Source organism: Sorex araneus, chromosome 1 (assembly GCF_027595985.1).
Source record: "Sorex araneus isolate mSorAra2 chromosome 1, mSorAra2.pri, whole genome shotgun sequence".
Classification (NCBI taxonomy): domain Eukaryota; kingdom Metazoa; phylum Chordata; class Mammalia; order Eulipotyphla; family Soricidae; genus Sorex; species Sorex araneus.
Window position 1 is genome coordinate 29,798,573 of NC_073302.1, and position 15,349 is coordinate 29,813,921.

Genomic DNA, 15,349 nt, shown 5'->3' on the forward strand with positions numbered 1-15,349 from the left:
GTCATTTAAAGGCTTCTCTATTTATGCTGATGTGGAACAATCAGTCATTGAGAAGATAGGGACCTCATCTGTCAAAATAGAATGATTTTGGAAAATGCCAAGCAGTTTAAGAAAAGCATGCATATCCAAAATACAGTTGCTGTGATCTTCTCAGAATGATGATGAAATTCAATTAGCTTAAAAAAAATAGATGTTTCTCTCTCTCTCTCTCTTTTTAATCCATGTTTGTGTTCTTTCATGCCCTTTAGTCAGATTGGATGATGAAATTTCACTTGTTGGCTTTCATTTCTGTTTTTTATACATATTAACTTTGTCCTCAACTTGACAACTCTGTTTATCAGTATACCCACATTCAACTGATCCCATTATAGAGCATCTGCTTAAGTATCTGTAATTTCTTAATACCAAGAAAATATTTGTTTTTTACCTAATTTATGAAAATCATGCTTTATAAATCATTAATATATAAAACTAAGCTAAGGTGACTTATTATGTAATGGTCAGTTTCATTCAGATCTTTAGTAATGCTTATATGACTTGTACTGTCTTATACTTTCAGTGTTTTGGGCTTCTGGGCGTGAATGGGGCAGGTAAATCATCAACTTTTAAGATGTTAACTGGAGATACTTCTGTTACAAGAGGAGATGCTTTCCTTAACAAAAACAGGTGAGGAGAGTGGCTTATATTTTGCCACAAAGACTTTTTAAGAACTGTATTTAAATAAAGATATTATTTTTCTCATTATAGCAGTACTATAGAGTTCATTAAAATGTTGAAATACAAAATAAAGAAACTCAAATATTCATTATCCTACTATCTAAAGAGAACCACTATTTATGCTTAGTTTCATTCTCATTACATATTTTAACAGCTTTCACTGTCACTGTCATCCCATTGCTCATCGATTTGCTCGAGCGGGCACCAGTAATGTCTCCATTATGAGATGTGTCGTTACTGTTTTTGGCCTATCGAATACGCCATGGGTAGCTTGCCAGGCTCTGTCATGTGGGCGAGATACTCTCGATAGCTTGCCGGGCTCTCTGAGAGGGGCAGAGGAATCGAACCCGGGTCAGCCGCGTACAAGGCAAACACTTTACCCGCTGTGCTATCACTCCAGCCCCTTTACAGCTTTATTACAGTTTAATATGCCATACATTATTTTGAGAATTCAGTTGGGTCTTACAGAGTTGTGTGACTATCACCACAATTCAATTTTAGAACATTTTTATTGCCCAAATATTTTGTGTACATGTATGCATACATGTACATACATTATAAAATAATATGGCATCTAGGTTAAATATTATCTTTTGGGCTGGGGAGATAAATCAAAGGGTTATGCGTAAGTCCCAGATCTTGTCCCCAGCACCTGTACCACATGGTTCCCTAAGCACTGCCAGATGGGACCGGAAAAAAAAAATGAAAGAAGAAATTTGTTACTGGAATGTATGATAAAATTTCCCAGTGGGCTAAGAGGTAGAGTTTTGCTATCTATAATTCCTTTATATACATGTACCTATGATTTTACTAATCCCTTATTATCAAACATTTGTTGATAAGTTTTTTCACAATGTAAATATGTCCTTCTATACCTTTTTTATATCATCTTGAAAAATTCCTATATGATGAGAGATTGTGTTTTTGTAAATTTTCTCTCCCAGTTGATGAGGTCACTGTCCCACTCTTAGAACACACAGGACTGTGTGCTGTCTGATCTTTTGGAGTATACCTACACTTTAGAGAGCTGTCAGACAGTATTACCCTTGAGCCCCCTATGTGGAGCTGTTTTTAATTTTTAATAAGAAAATGCTACAAGCCAGTCAGTGACTTTGGTTTGTCTTATATGAGCTACACATACATTATATACATATATGTATGTATGTGTGTATATGTATGTGTGTATATACACACACATACACACATATATCAACCCAATAAAAACAAAGACATAAACATTCATATGACTTGACATTTTTGAAAACAAAACTCACTTTTATTATTTGTTTTAGACTCTGATGATTTTTTTTTTTCTACCATATCATTAAAAATACTGGTTGAGGGCCTAGACAGGTTATATAGGCAGTAAGGTATTTGCCTTGATTAGACACCAGAAATCTTAGAATTACAGGTGCTTGCTTCTTCAGGCTTATTTCTAGCAACAGGCTCTTGGGACCTAAAGTAATGAAGACAGTGCATCTTGCCCAAGCTAAGGTTGTCACCATCAGTGACTGTTTGAAGAGTTGACTTTGGTAGTATAACTGTGAAGGCCAGATACAGTTTCCTTGAACACATTAATCATAGTTGTTGTGAGTAACAGTGGACCTGGGAGTTCTTTTTATATATGCAGGAATGAAAGCCACTGGGCCTCTTGTAGGTCTCAATAACCATAAAGAAGACATTGGAGCAAAAAGGCATTAGTTGCATGTAACTACGACCACAGACTCAAGTTTGGGATGGAGAGTTGGTATATGAGCTCTAGAATTTAGAAACACCCTGTCATGCGGGGCTGGTATCCAGAGGGAAATGCTAATTCTAGCCCTAGCAAGGGTTCACTGATATTTCTATTATGAACAAACAAATTTTATAGCAATGCCAAGAAAGGTTATCTGGTAGGAATTGCTCTGGATGTTTAAAGTCTGACCAATTTTGTTCTTTTTTGAAGTATCTTATCAAACATCCACGAAGTACATCAGAACATGGGTTATTGCCCTCAATTTGATGCTATCACAGAGCTGCTAACTGGGAGAGAACACGTGGAGTTCTTTGCCCTCTTGAGAGGAGTCCCGGAGAAAGAAGTTGGCAAGGTACCATGGGCCCTAGAAGTCTTGCCTGCCTGCTCTGACATCCTGATACGCTTTGCTTTTGATGCATGACCCCTGGCTTTGAGGTGTTTCTTTTCATGAGGGAGCAATTTGAACTGCCGGGTCCTGACATCTGCTTCCACGGTGGCATCCATGGGGGTGGTGGCAGTGGTTTCAGGGATGGTGGTGGTGGTGGTGGTGGTGGTACAGAGAGGGACGGATCGTTGCTCTCACTCACAGGATCCCTTGCCAATTGCTTTTGTCTCCTTGTCACTTACTGGGTTAGAATGATAGAATCTGGTCTTATTCAGTGAGAGAATTTTTACATGTGAGTGTAAAAATTTGACCACAACTTCTTATCACTCTAGGTTGGTGAGTGGGCAATTCGGAAACTGGGCCTTGTGAAATACGGAGAAAAATATGCTGGTAACTACAGTGGAGGGAACAAGCGCAAGCTCTCCACAGCCATGGCTTTGATAGGTGGACCGCCTGTGGTGTTTCTGGTGAGTGGGCTGTGAGTGGAAAAATGATTGTTCCAGCTTAAATGCAAAACATCCTTTTTCTAAAGTTCTAGATGTTCAGGGATGTTGCACAACTAGTTTGATAATGGCAAACCCCGCCTCCCTCTTCAGGAACATCAGAGCAACCTCAGAACCAGAGAGAATGTTCTTTGATTTTGCTGGATGTGGGGCGGGGAGAAGGGGGGTGTCACACCCGGCGATGCTCAGGGCTGACTCCTGGATCTGCACTCAGGAATTACTCTTGGTGGTGCTTGGGGGACCATATGGGAGGCCGGGAATAGAATCTGGGTCTGCTGCATGCAAGGCAAGCACCCTACCCACTGTACTATCGTTCTGATCCCTGGAGGGAAAATTCTTGTTCCTCTCCTTGACACATATTGGGATGGCTGTGCCATTCTCTCAGTGTCAGAGGAATTCACCCTAGGCTCCCTGTTTCTCTGGCATGGAAAATCCCAATAAGAATGGCTGAGGCTAAATAGGTGACTTGTTGTTTTTCTGAAACATTCTAAGAGATTATCTTTCTGTTTACTGTCTGAAATAGTGAGAGTTGCAGGGTTCCAAAGGTAGCATCTGGGCAGTTGTTTATTGATCCAGATAGAAGATGGAAAAGTAGATTGAACAGGGACCCCTGACCATTTTTCTAGAGTAAAAGAGCACTGGAATTATTACACAAAGGAGCCTTGGATTGAGTCTTTTATGTAGTTCAGATCATGTAGAGCTGGAAATTATTTCTCTAAGTCTAGCAAGGATAAGATAACAAGCTAAGTTAGAATGAGCTTCAATAAAAAGAAAAATTAATTTTACCCAAACTTTATACTGACTTCAGAAAAGCTGTCGTATAAAAATTTTAATATGTGCTTGTCAGTCATAAAAAGATGATTGAAAGTAAATGACTTTTTCTGCTTCCCTTTCTGTTTATTTGGAGAAATTTTATTTTATGAAAAGCTAAGTTGGCCCCAGTGAGACATTTTTCTTTTTTTTTCCACCACCAATGTCCCTCTCCCTCCACCAATATCCCCAATTCTCTTCCTCCCTTGGCAGGAATATAACAAATCTATTTTGTATTACTTGGTCTGACAAAACTTACACAAATGGCAAATAGAATTATCAGAAAATAAAGTAAAAGTCAATTTGTTATGATTAATTGCTATATGTTTTTAACGTTTTTAATCTAGTAGAGGACAACCATAAGCACCATTAGTGAATGCCATACTCAGTGCCACATGTTGGGAAGTTTCTCCTATCCCCAAAGGGGCTCTTTTAACTCTTCTTGGAAAAGGAGTTTCAAGGCAATAAATTCCCTAAGCAGTTGCCTGCACATGAAGCTCTGTATAGTTCCTTCAAATCTAAATGATAATTTGACTGGATAGAGCATTCTTGGTGAGGTGTTAATGTTGTTGAGTTTTTGTACTATATCCTTCCATATTCTTCTGGCTTGTAGAGTTTCAGTTGATAGATCCCCGGTATATCTTATGGGCTTTTCTTTGCATATAAGTTTTTTTTTTTTTTATCTTTTGCATTCAATATTCTGTCTCTCTCTCTTTGAATTTTGTCATTTTTGAGTATAATGTATTTTATTTTATTTTATTTTTTTTTTTTAATTTTTTATTGTGGAAAGTTACAAAGTTACAAAGTTTTCAGGTTTAAATCTCAGTTATACAATGCTCGAATACCCATCCCTTCACCAGTGCTCATATTCCACCACCAAGAATCCCAGTATAGCTCCACCCCGCCCCCTCACACCCCAAACACCCCCACGCCCCTAGCCCCCCCACCCTAAGCCCCCCCCCCCCGCCTGTGTAACTAATAAATTTCACTTTACTTTCACTTTGATTGCATACAATATTTCAACAAAACTCACTGTTATTGTTTGGAGAGTCCAGTGAGACATTTTTAAAAAGTGATTTACTAATTGAGTTGGGGAGATAGGTCAGCAGTCAGGAGCACAAGCTTTCCAAGTAGGAGGCCTGAGTTTGATCACCAGAACTGCATGTTGACCCGAATTCCACAGAAATGACCCCTCGGTACAGAATGAGGAATGGCCCGAAGCACGTCCAGCCAGGCATGGGCCTGAAACAACAAAGTGAAATGCTACTTACAAATAAGTATAAAATTGACTCTTGCATGTAAAGTTTGGTTCTTCGGGCCAAGAAACAACCAAAAGAAATTTATATTTAGACCTTATCAAAGATGCTCTTGTGCTTAACTATTAGCCTGTGTATCACGTGTTTTCCATACAGAGGAATTCTTATTTTGTTCTCATTACAGGATGAACCCACTACAGGCATGGATCCCAAAGCTCGGCGGTTCCTGTGGAATTGTGCCCTCAGTGTGGTCAAGGAGGGGAGATCAGTGGTGCTTACATCCCATAGGTCTGTAGTACGTGCCTTGCCTATCTTCTCCATTGTTTAGCTTTCCAAGCGTTTTTATGATTATTGTATAAAACTTAGAAAATGCTAAAAAGGCAAGCAAACATTCATGAGCCTGCATTATTGGGAGACAACTACTGATATCATTTTGACTATCTTTTCTTGCTGTATCTTTAACATCTATTAATACATTGTCAGGATTATTCCAAGTGAGTCATGATTTCTCACACCAGATGGTATTCCAGTAGTATTATATCCTAATTTATTTAACATCCTCTCCATTTTTTAAAAAAATTTGGATTCTTTCCAGTTTTGGTTTTTACCATTGTTTTGCAGTAATAAAGTCATTCTCCCTGTATTTATAACAGAATTTAGTTATGCCCTAGAAAGCTGAGAATCTGTTTGAAATGCTAGATGTCATAAGGATATGTAGAGAGCAGCTCTCTAAAGTAAATCTCCTTCTGTTTTCCCACAGTATGGAAGAATGTGAAGCTCTTTGCACTCGGATGGCAATTATGGTCAATGGGAGGTTCAGATGTCTTGGTAGTGTTCAACATCTGAAAAATAGGTAACAACAATCATTTTATCAGAATGTTGCCTCAGAAGAATTTGTGTGGGGCCTGGAGTGAAAGTACAGTGGGTAGGGAACTCGCCTTGCATGTAGACAACCCAGTTTCAATTCCTGGTCTGATACTCGGTGCTTGGGGGACCATCCCATACATTTCCTGAATACAGAGCCAGGAGTAACCCCTGAGCATTGCTGGGTGTGACTCCCAAATTAAACAACAATAACAACAGAACAGCCCCCACCTCAGAGAAACCACAAACATTCTTTTGTGAGGGTATAAAATGATGGCTCCAAAATAAAGGGAAATAAACTGAACAGGAGGAATCAAACTTGGGTTGGCTGCGTGAAAGGCGAATGCCCAACCACTGTGCCGAGTTCGATTCGTCCTCCCCTCTCGGAGAGCCTGGCAAGCTACCGAGAGTATCGAGCCCATGCGGCAGAGCCTGGCAAGCTACCCGTGCATATTGGATATGCCAAAACAGTAACAATAAGTCTCTCAATGAGACACGTTACCTGTGCCCGCTCGAACAAATCGATGAGCAACGGGATGACAGTGACAAACTGAACAGAATGGTACAACGGAAAGAATGATGTCAAACAGAGCTGCATTCAGTTTCTCTCTTTACTGATTGTGTACCTTTGAGCGAGTGACTGAAACTCTCTAAGAATCAGTTTCCTCCGAATATCTACCCTCTGGCTTTGTTACACAGGTAAAAAAAAAAACACCTGTTACACAGATGTTACCCAGGTACGCATGCTAATGCTAATGTGGTCAGAGCATCCTGTGAAGTTAACTACAAATACCTGGCCTTACCATGAGGTCTGCACCACGGGCTTCCCTTTCTAACATTGTCCTATTCAAGGGTTCAGGTGTAATCATATGCCTATAATGTAAGTGAGCACCTTGGCACCTCACAGAGAATGCACATTCAGTAAATTACAACTAATTCCAAAAATGAGTGTTTGGTTCTATCAAAAACTTCTGGTTTTCGTGGCACAATTTGGGTTCTCAGGCTTTATGATGTTTTGGAGCGTTTCCTGCAGGTCCCCTCTTTGTCTATACTCTTTGTATTTGTATTTGAGATCCCCTCTTTGTATTTCCGCTTTCAGGTTTGGAGACGGCTATACGATAGTTGTACGAATAGCAGGATCCAACCCTGATCTGAAGCCTGTCCAGGAGTTCTTTGGACTTGCTTTTCCAGGAAGTGTCTTAAAAGAGAAGCACCGGAACATGCTCCAATACCAGCTTCCATCCTCATTATCTTCCTTGGCAAGGATTTTCAGCATCCTTTCCCAGAGTAAAAAGCGACTCCACATAGAAGATTACTCTGTTTCTCAGACAACACTTGACCAAGTAAGCTTTCCATATCAAAGTTAGATTTGTTTTTTTTTTAGGAGGAGGATCCCTGCTTTCTCACCACCCCATTTGGGGCCCCACAACAGTGTAGAGTATTTGATTTTGAGTTCCTTATTCTTCTATTAACTGTGATTTTTTTTTTTTTTACTGAGCCTCTCACAATCTGAAAACTGAGATTGAAACCCTACTTTGTGAGAGTTTTATAGAATATATAATAAAAAAATTGATAATAGCTGCCATTTATTCAGTATTTATCATGGACTAGACATTTGACCACATAACTTACTCCATTTAAATTACAAAGTCTTATATAGAAACTAGATTCTGGCACTTAGTAGGTATTTAGGAAAAGTTAGTTTTCATTCTTTGTTCCTTTAATCAAACCTTTGAGGCCAAAGTAAATACAGGATTGAGCATTTGACCATTTGGGGTAATACAGGTTTTTTATAGGTTTTTATTTTATATTAATTTTGGTGGCGCCAGGGACTTAGGCATGCTCGGCACATGCTCTTTGAGCTGAGTCACATCTCTGGTCTGCTGTTTATAAATTTTTACATAGTTAATACCCCCTCCCCCGCCCCCTCGCCAAGAATTACCCTCTTCCCCTCACTGAGTTTTCTCGTCAATCTGTTTATGTCACATTGTCTTTTCTTCCCTGACTTAGTTTCCACATAGAGAAAAGTGCTCCCGAAGAAAGAGCAAGTCAAGAGTTATTTACCAAATTCCATTTTTCCTTTTGACAGGTATTTGTAAACTTTGCCAAGGACCAAAGTGATGATGACCACTTAAAGGACCTGTCATTACACAAAAACCAGACAGTTGTGGATGTTGCAGTTCTCACATCTTTTCTACAGGATGAGAAAGTAAAAGAAAGTTATGTATGAGGAATCTCGTTCATACAGTTGGCTGAAAGAAAGAAGGAACTCTGAGCTACCTTTGTGCCATGTGAACTGTTCCAAAGGAAAGAGCTGGAAGTTTTTATTACGTGTGAAGAAGTAAACTGGAAACTGTACTGATGCTCTTCAATGCAATGCAATTCAATGCAATGAAAACAAAATTCCATTACACGGGCAGTGCCTTTGTAGCCTATGTGTGGTATGGCTCTCGGTGAAAAAGACTTGAATTTAGTGTATTACCTTGTACCTATGTGAAACTCTAGTATGGAACATGGCGGACCTTTGGGTTTGAAATCATGTTTGATTGTTTCTGTGTTCTCACGGGGGTTGCATCAAGTCGTGAAGGAATCGTGGTCAGTGATGATCAGACTCAGAAGGTGTGTGCAGCGTCATGTATGACCCATGCCAGGCCGAGAGACTTAACTTCCCTGTGATGACAACCGTGGCTGGCAGAGAGGGCACCGCAACCACTGGTGCCAAGTTGCTCAGAAAAACCTAAGGACCCTGGTGTGTCCCGAACACTTTCATGAAGCTGCTCTGCCCAGTTTATCGACGTCAGCAAATGTTAAGTGAAAAAAAAAATGGTGCCATGTAGGGGAAAATCCTGCCTTCATTCCCTCTGTGTTGAGCTGCGTTGGTGGTGGCAACGTGCAAAATGTAGGGGGCTCTGGACAAATGTGACTTGACATCACAGTCTCTTTCTGGGAGCTGTGGGTCCTCAGAGTTTTCTTTCATATTCGTACAAAGTCACTCTTGAAATGTACTTAGATGCTGGGGGCGACGCAAGGAGCCAGCAGCTACCATTGTGGGGACTTCATGCTGCTGAGACCAGGAGGGCGGATGAAGGAGATTCCGTGTTCAAACCAAGGGAAGCCTGTGTCCATTTTTCCTGTCTACTAACACGGTACACTGCATCTCAAGATCTTGTTTGACACAAACATAGTATTACTTTCTGGGTTTCCTTTTGTCGAGTTAATCTAGAATCTGAAAAGTTGGAGTTGGATTTTGACAAAAATCTTTGTGCTTTCATCGCTATGTGGCATTTTAAGGTGTGTCAGTGATTTCTGATACCTTTGAATGGCTTCTCTAGCATCCGGTGGCATGGAGGAGTCTGAGTGACCTGTCTCACTGGCTTTATTTTCTTATCTCCGTGTGCATAAGGATCATCCAACTAGGCACTAGAAAACAATGTGATGGCCTAGAGAATGACAGCATTATATTTGAGTTTAAAAGAATCTGAGATACTCATTTTGGTTCATTAAGTATTTTTGAGTGTATGTTATAGCTGAATGTGTTATGTATGTGTGTGGAGTGGGAATGAAGTCTCTGTAGATTTCCTGTGCCATGCTATTGAGCTAACTGGTTTACAAAAACAGGTTATTTTGTGGCTGTGGTCGTGGAAGCCCATGGAAAGAATGGTGGGCAGGCCACACTTTGAAAAATAGCAACAATGCAAACCCCAAGAGTATTTAATTGTCACAGCAGTAAACAATGAATTCTTTCACACAGCTAGCTTCAAAATTTGTTGAACAATATAACTTGTATTTATAGCACTTAGTACCTTTAAATAATTGGCTTTGAAGGTCTTAGACACATCATCCTGACAACTTTAAAATCTTAATGTCTTTAATCACTAAAGCATTTTGGAAAAAAAGTAACAAATGCCTCCACATGAAATACGTCTCTTATTTTGGTGGTGTGTGGGTCACCACACCTGGCAGTACTGAGGGTTTTAGTCCTAGCCCTGAGCTCAGGAGTCACTCTTGGCGGGCTCAGGGGACCATATGGGATGCTGGGGATTGAACCCGCCTTAGCGGCATGTAAGGCAAATGCCTTACCCACTATCTAATCACTCTGCCCCCAACATATCTTTTTTTCCTAACCCAACCTTAGTTTTTTAGCCAGTAAACACTTAAAAAAAATTATTGTTCATTGTCATGTGTCTTGAAAAATATGAGATCACCGCCATTTATGAAGTATAAGTGATCTTTAGGCTTTATTTCTAATTTCTTCTTTTTCTAAAACTTAAATATTAACTTATTTTAGATTAATATGTATCTTTTCTTCTAAAATGTAGAGAATGTTTCAAGTAACTTATTGCTTTGAAAAACAACATTTAGAGATGGATGGAGTTACATTTTCTGAAATTATAAGGGGGCAAATTTCCAATAATTGTTGGCATGAGATAATTATATTTAATGACTTAAAAGTTATCAAAATATTTGGTCTTTCTCTCTTTACTATATTTCAAAACCCAACCTCTCAGTTTTTGTTTCACTACAAGAAATTCTAATTTCCATTACATTAAAAATAAATGGCTCCCTGCTTAAATTACTCTTTACTTCAAGGCCATATTTTAAAAAAACCTAAAGGCACTATGACTTCTTTTTGGAAAAGATACAACTTCATATATATAAAAGGGTCTCTTATGATGCTAGAAACAATCTACAGTCACACATTGACTTCATGGTGTTACCTATTAGATTATCCAAATAATCTTTTACATGTCTTGTGTGAACCTAATGACAGTAGAAGATTTCGCCATCTGTTTTCAGTCTAGCAAAATTTCTGTGTATTCCCTGTGGAAATGCAGCTATGTGAGTTTCAAAATCTGTCAGTGTTGAAAGATTTCTGCTTTTGCTTCTTTTTGGATACCTTGGAAAACATTAACAACTGTGAATATGAAAAGTATAAAATAAAACCACAGAATAGTCCTCTATACATAAACACCCAGCACAGTTCATTATTAAAAAAAAAAACAATCAAACCTCAGACTACTGTATTTCAATATCTGTAGTGGAATTGTATGCATTGTGACTGTTAAATGTCGCACATCATTCACTGTAGAGTAATTGTTAACTAAAGGGATTTATCTATGTTTTCTTCTTATGGTTGTACATATCAGGTAAAAATTTTTCCAAAGAGCCATGTGTTATATAATGTTGAACCACTTTGATATGGAGATATTAATTCATATTGTTGTAACTATTTGCTAGTAGTAATATAGTACTTTAGCTCTAATTCTTTTCAAAATTGTTGCATCCCTTTTTATAGAATGTTTATATTTCCACAGGGTTAAATATTCTATTCTCTCTTCTTATACCCTAGGTTGAAGCTATGTTTTGTGCTTTTTCTTTGGCCCTTCATTCCAAGCACTTTATGCTGGCTGTAATGGGATCTATTTTTGCACTGGAATATCTGAGAATTGCAAAACTAGACAAAAGTTTCACAGTAGATTTCTAAGTTAAATCATTTTCATTAAAAAACAAAAAAAACAAGAAAAAATTTGTATTGTTAATAACTTTATATGAAGTATTAAAAGGCATATTTCTATGTTGTAATGAGTCACGAAATAAAGCTGTGACAGTCCTTGGTCTCTCCCAATTTATTTTCGTGCATTCGTAGCACCACCTACTGTTAAAGTGTTATAAAGCCATCACAAGAGTAAGAAATGACTGGGAAAGGGAGATATTTGGATTAAATGTAGACATTTAGAAAGAGTTAAATGTCCTGCTAATCACAAAATAATTGAGAGAACTACTTGGAAATAAGACTTATTTTTCACTCTCAAGATTTAATTAAGATAGTATCTGAAACTGTAAGTTTGAGGGTTTTTTTTTCGGTTTGCTTTCATTATTTTAAGATTTAAGTAATATGGTTCTGATAGTGTTGACAATTATGGTTTTGATGTACAATGTTACTACACCTTCTCCATCAGCGAGGTGCCCCAGACCCATCGCCACTGTCCTTATATTAGAAGTATTTAGATAAACTTAGTTTGCTGAATGACTTAGAAGCTGCAGAAGTCTCTGAAAAGACTGTCTCCCAGCTTCATACAAAGGCTATTGCACTATGTTTTGGTGGAACTAAAAAAGGCAAGCTTCTGGGCTCTAGTTTATTCAACCCCAAATACAAGGACACTGTTGCAAGGTGCTGGAGTTGGTAGCCAAGGGAGAGTGGACAGAAAAAAATAGCTGTGGACAGAGAGATGAGACTTAACATTGGAGGCATCTTCTCTTCTGAAAAATAGTATGGTAAGGGCTATGCTCAAAATGGGTGGTACCAGGGGCTGGAGAGATAGTACAGCAGGTAAGGTACTTATATTGCATGCATTCAATCTGGGTTTGTTCCCAAGCATCCCATATGATCCCTTGAGCACTGCCAGGAACGATCCCTGAGCGCAAAGCCAAGAGTAACCCCTGAGCATTGTGGGGTATGACTCTCCCCAATCCCTCACCCCCCCCCAAAAAAAAAAGATGGGTGGTACTATGATGAGACACATGGCTATAGTTTTCATAACCAGTGAACAAAGTTTCAGAAATGATAATGGCTTACATTGGTACCTGAAAAACTCCCATAAAACGGAAGCCTGGCTTTACTCATGACGTCTTCTGGAAGGTTATGGCCATTGTGCACTGAGCTGTCTCCTGTGGAGTTAAGACTTTGACCTGTGGTTTGCAGAAGGATCTTGACTTGAGCAAGAGCTTGACTGATCTCGCACATTAGCGTCATTATTTGTCTGTGGCAATAAAGTTCACATTACAGTGACTGCAATGTAATGCTAGAAAATTGTTTCTTTGTGAAAAGTGAAGAGGCAGTTAATTTAAAATATAAATTAACCATTGATCAAAGTATTCTTCAGTCTGCATGGCAGAGCCTGGCAAGCTAGCTGTGGTGTATTTGCTATGCCAAAAACAGGAACAAGTCTCACGATGGAGACCTTACTGGTGCCCGCTCAAGCACAAATCGATGAGCAACGGGATGACAGTGATACAGTGATTCTTCAGTTCTAGGGAGATGTCCATATAAACATTTATACTTCCCAAATTCCTGGCCTCTGGATCAATATGCAAAAGTTAAAAAAAAAAAAAAGCTACATTTCTCAAGTGTTTGCTGTGTAATCAGGCACTTCATTTAATCTTCAACTAATGTCTCCTCCATGTCATACGCGGTACCATTTCACATGACTATATGGGTTAGGAACTTGCCCGAAGTCACACAGCTGGGCGGCCATGGGTCAGATCAGTGGGAAAGAGAGGTTGCTGAGTAAGTATGAAGCCTCAAGTTGGGTCCCCGCTGCCACCCACAAGTGCTGGGTGGTCCTGGTGACTCTATTGTTTGGGACCCCAAGCACAAGCACCACAACAGTCTGGGACTGCAACAGACACTTAAACTAAAAAGATGTCCAAATTTTGAGTGCAGTAGCATGACCGCTAGCAAGTACTATAACCAGAATGTGCAGGACCCTCACAACTAAATGAATGAGATCTCTAGTGAGTATCAAAAACACGGTGAAGGTCAGAATGATTTCGGGAAGGCAGATGTGGTCAACTGTGCCCAGCATCAGCGAGATGAGCAAACTAAAGAGCAAACAATCATTTGAAGTGACTAGACAGAGGCCTTTAGAAGGGTCATTTCAGCAGACTGATGTAGGTTTAAACAGATTGAGTCCAGGAAAGAATCAGAATAAGGAAAGGAAGTGGTGCACAAACTCTAGAAAAGGTTCTGCTTTGAAGTCACAGTTGGTTTACAAAAGTTGTGGGTTCTTTTTCTGGTGTGTTAATAGTAGAGGCTACATTCAGCACAACCTCATCACTCTTTTCTGATGTTTTGATTTTTTTCATCCCTTAGATCTATCTTCGATTAGGACACTTATACACTGCACTTTCTGTTTTCCAAATTCCACTTGGTAAATTTATAATATAGAAGTCTACACCTACAAAGTGTTTTAGAAATACAAAAATAACATAGCCGTAAAAATTGACTAAGAAAAGAGCTTGGAATACCAAACTGACTTTTAGAAGGCAGACTTTTAGAGGCACTCAATTAAAAAAGAAATGAAAAATTCTTCAAGGAAAACTAGCATATCTGTGTGATTACCAAAATAATTTCACCAACTGCCCTGTTTTGACAAAATCTAATCACTCAATGTACCTGGGAAATTCACTTTGTATTAAAAACACAAAGTAACCCCTTTTTCCCCCTAACACACACACACCCTCTGGCTACTACCAACTCTATTCACTTTGTTTTAAAAATACAAAGCAACCCCTTTCCCCCCCCCAACACACACACACACACACACACACACACACACACACACACACACACACACACACACACCCTGGCTACTACCAACTCTTCATTTTGTTTTAAAAATACAAAGTAACCCCTTTCCCCCCCAACACACACACACACACACACACACCCTGGCTACTACCAACTCTTCATTTTGTTTTAAAAATACAAAGTAACCCCTTTCCCCCCCAACACACACACACACACACACACACACATACACACACACACACACACCCTGGCTACTACCAACTCTATTCACTTTGTTTTAAAAATACAAAGTAACCCCTTTCCCCCCCAACACACACACACACACACACACACACACACACATACACACCCCCCCCCTTACTACCAACTCTATTCACTTTGTTTTAAAAATACAAAGTAACCCCTTTCCCCCCCAACACACATACACACACACACACACACTTTCCCCCCCAACACACACACACACACTTTCCCCCCCCAACACACACACACACACACACACACACACACACACACACACACCCTCTGGCTACTACCAACTCTATTCACTTTGTTTTAAAAATACAAAGTAACCCCTTTTCCCCCTTCCAGGCCTGTAGCCCAATTTGGCATGCCCTGCCTGGAATTACTGCTGTGCCATTTTCTTGATATAACAGTATCTATGATAAAGTTCATAAATTATAACTGTGTCACTACCCACAGAGCAGTGAAAACTCCAGAGAAGATAATGTGAAAATAAAACAAAAATTAAATAAAAAACCTAAATAG

The 15,349-nt window shown here is 39.3% G+C and overlaps 1 protein-coding gene across 4 annotated transcripts in view; it reads left to right on the forward strand.

Moving 5' to 3' along the window:
* ABCA1 (ATP binding cassette subfamily A member 1) overlaps positions 1–11,881 on the forward strand; it is a 148,623-nt gene extending 136,742 nt beyond the window's left edge. For all 4 annotated transcript variants that reach the window (XM_055124798.1, XM_055124811.1, XM_055124802.1 and 1 more), the window contains exons 44-50: positions 560–666; positions 2,663–2,804; positions 3,170–3,304; positions 5,591–5,694; positions 6,167–6,259; positions 7,370–7,613; positions 8,360–11,881. In XM_055124798.1, the coding sequence (XP_054980773.1) occupies positions 560–666; positions 2,663–2,804; positions 3,170–3,304; positions 5,591–5,694; positions 6,167–6,259; positions 7,370–7,613; positions 8,360–8,500 (966 nt within the window). In that variant the 3' untranslated portion in view covers positions 8,501–11,881. The remainder of the gene's footprint in view (positions 1–559; positions 667–2,662; positions 2,805–3,169; positions 3,305–5,590; positions 5,695–6,166; positions 6,260–7,369; positions 7,614–8,359) is intronic.
* The last annotated feature ends 3,468 nt before the right edge of the window (positions 11,882–15,349 follow it).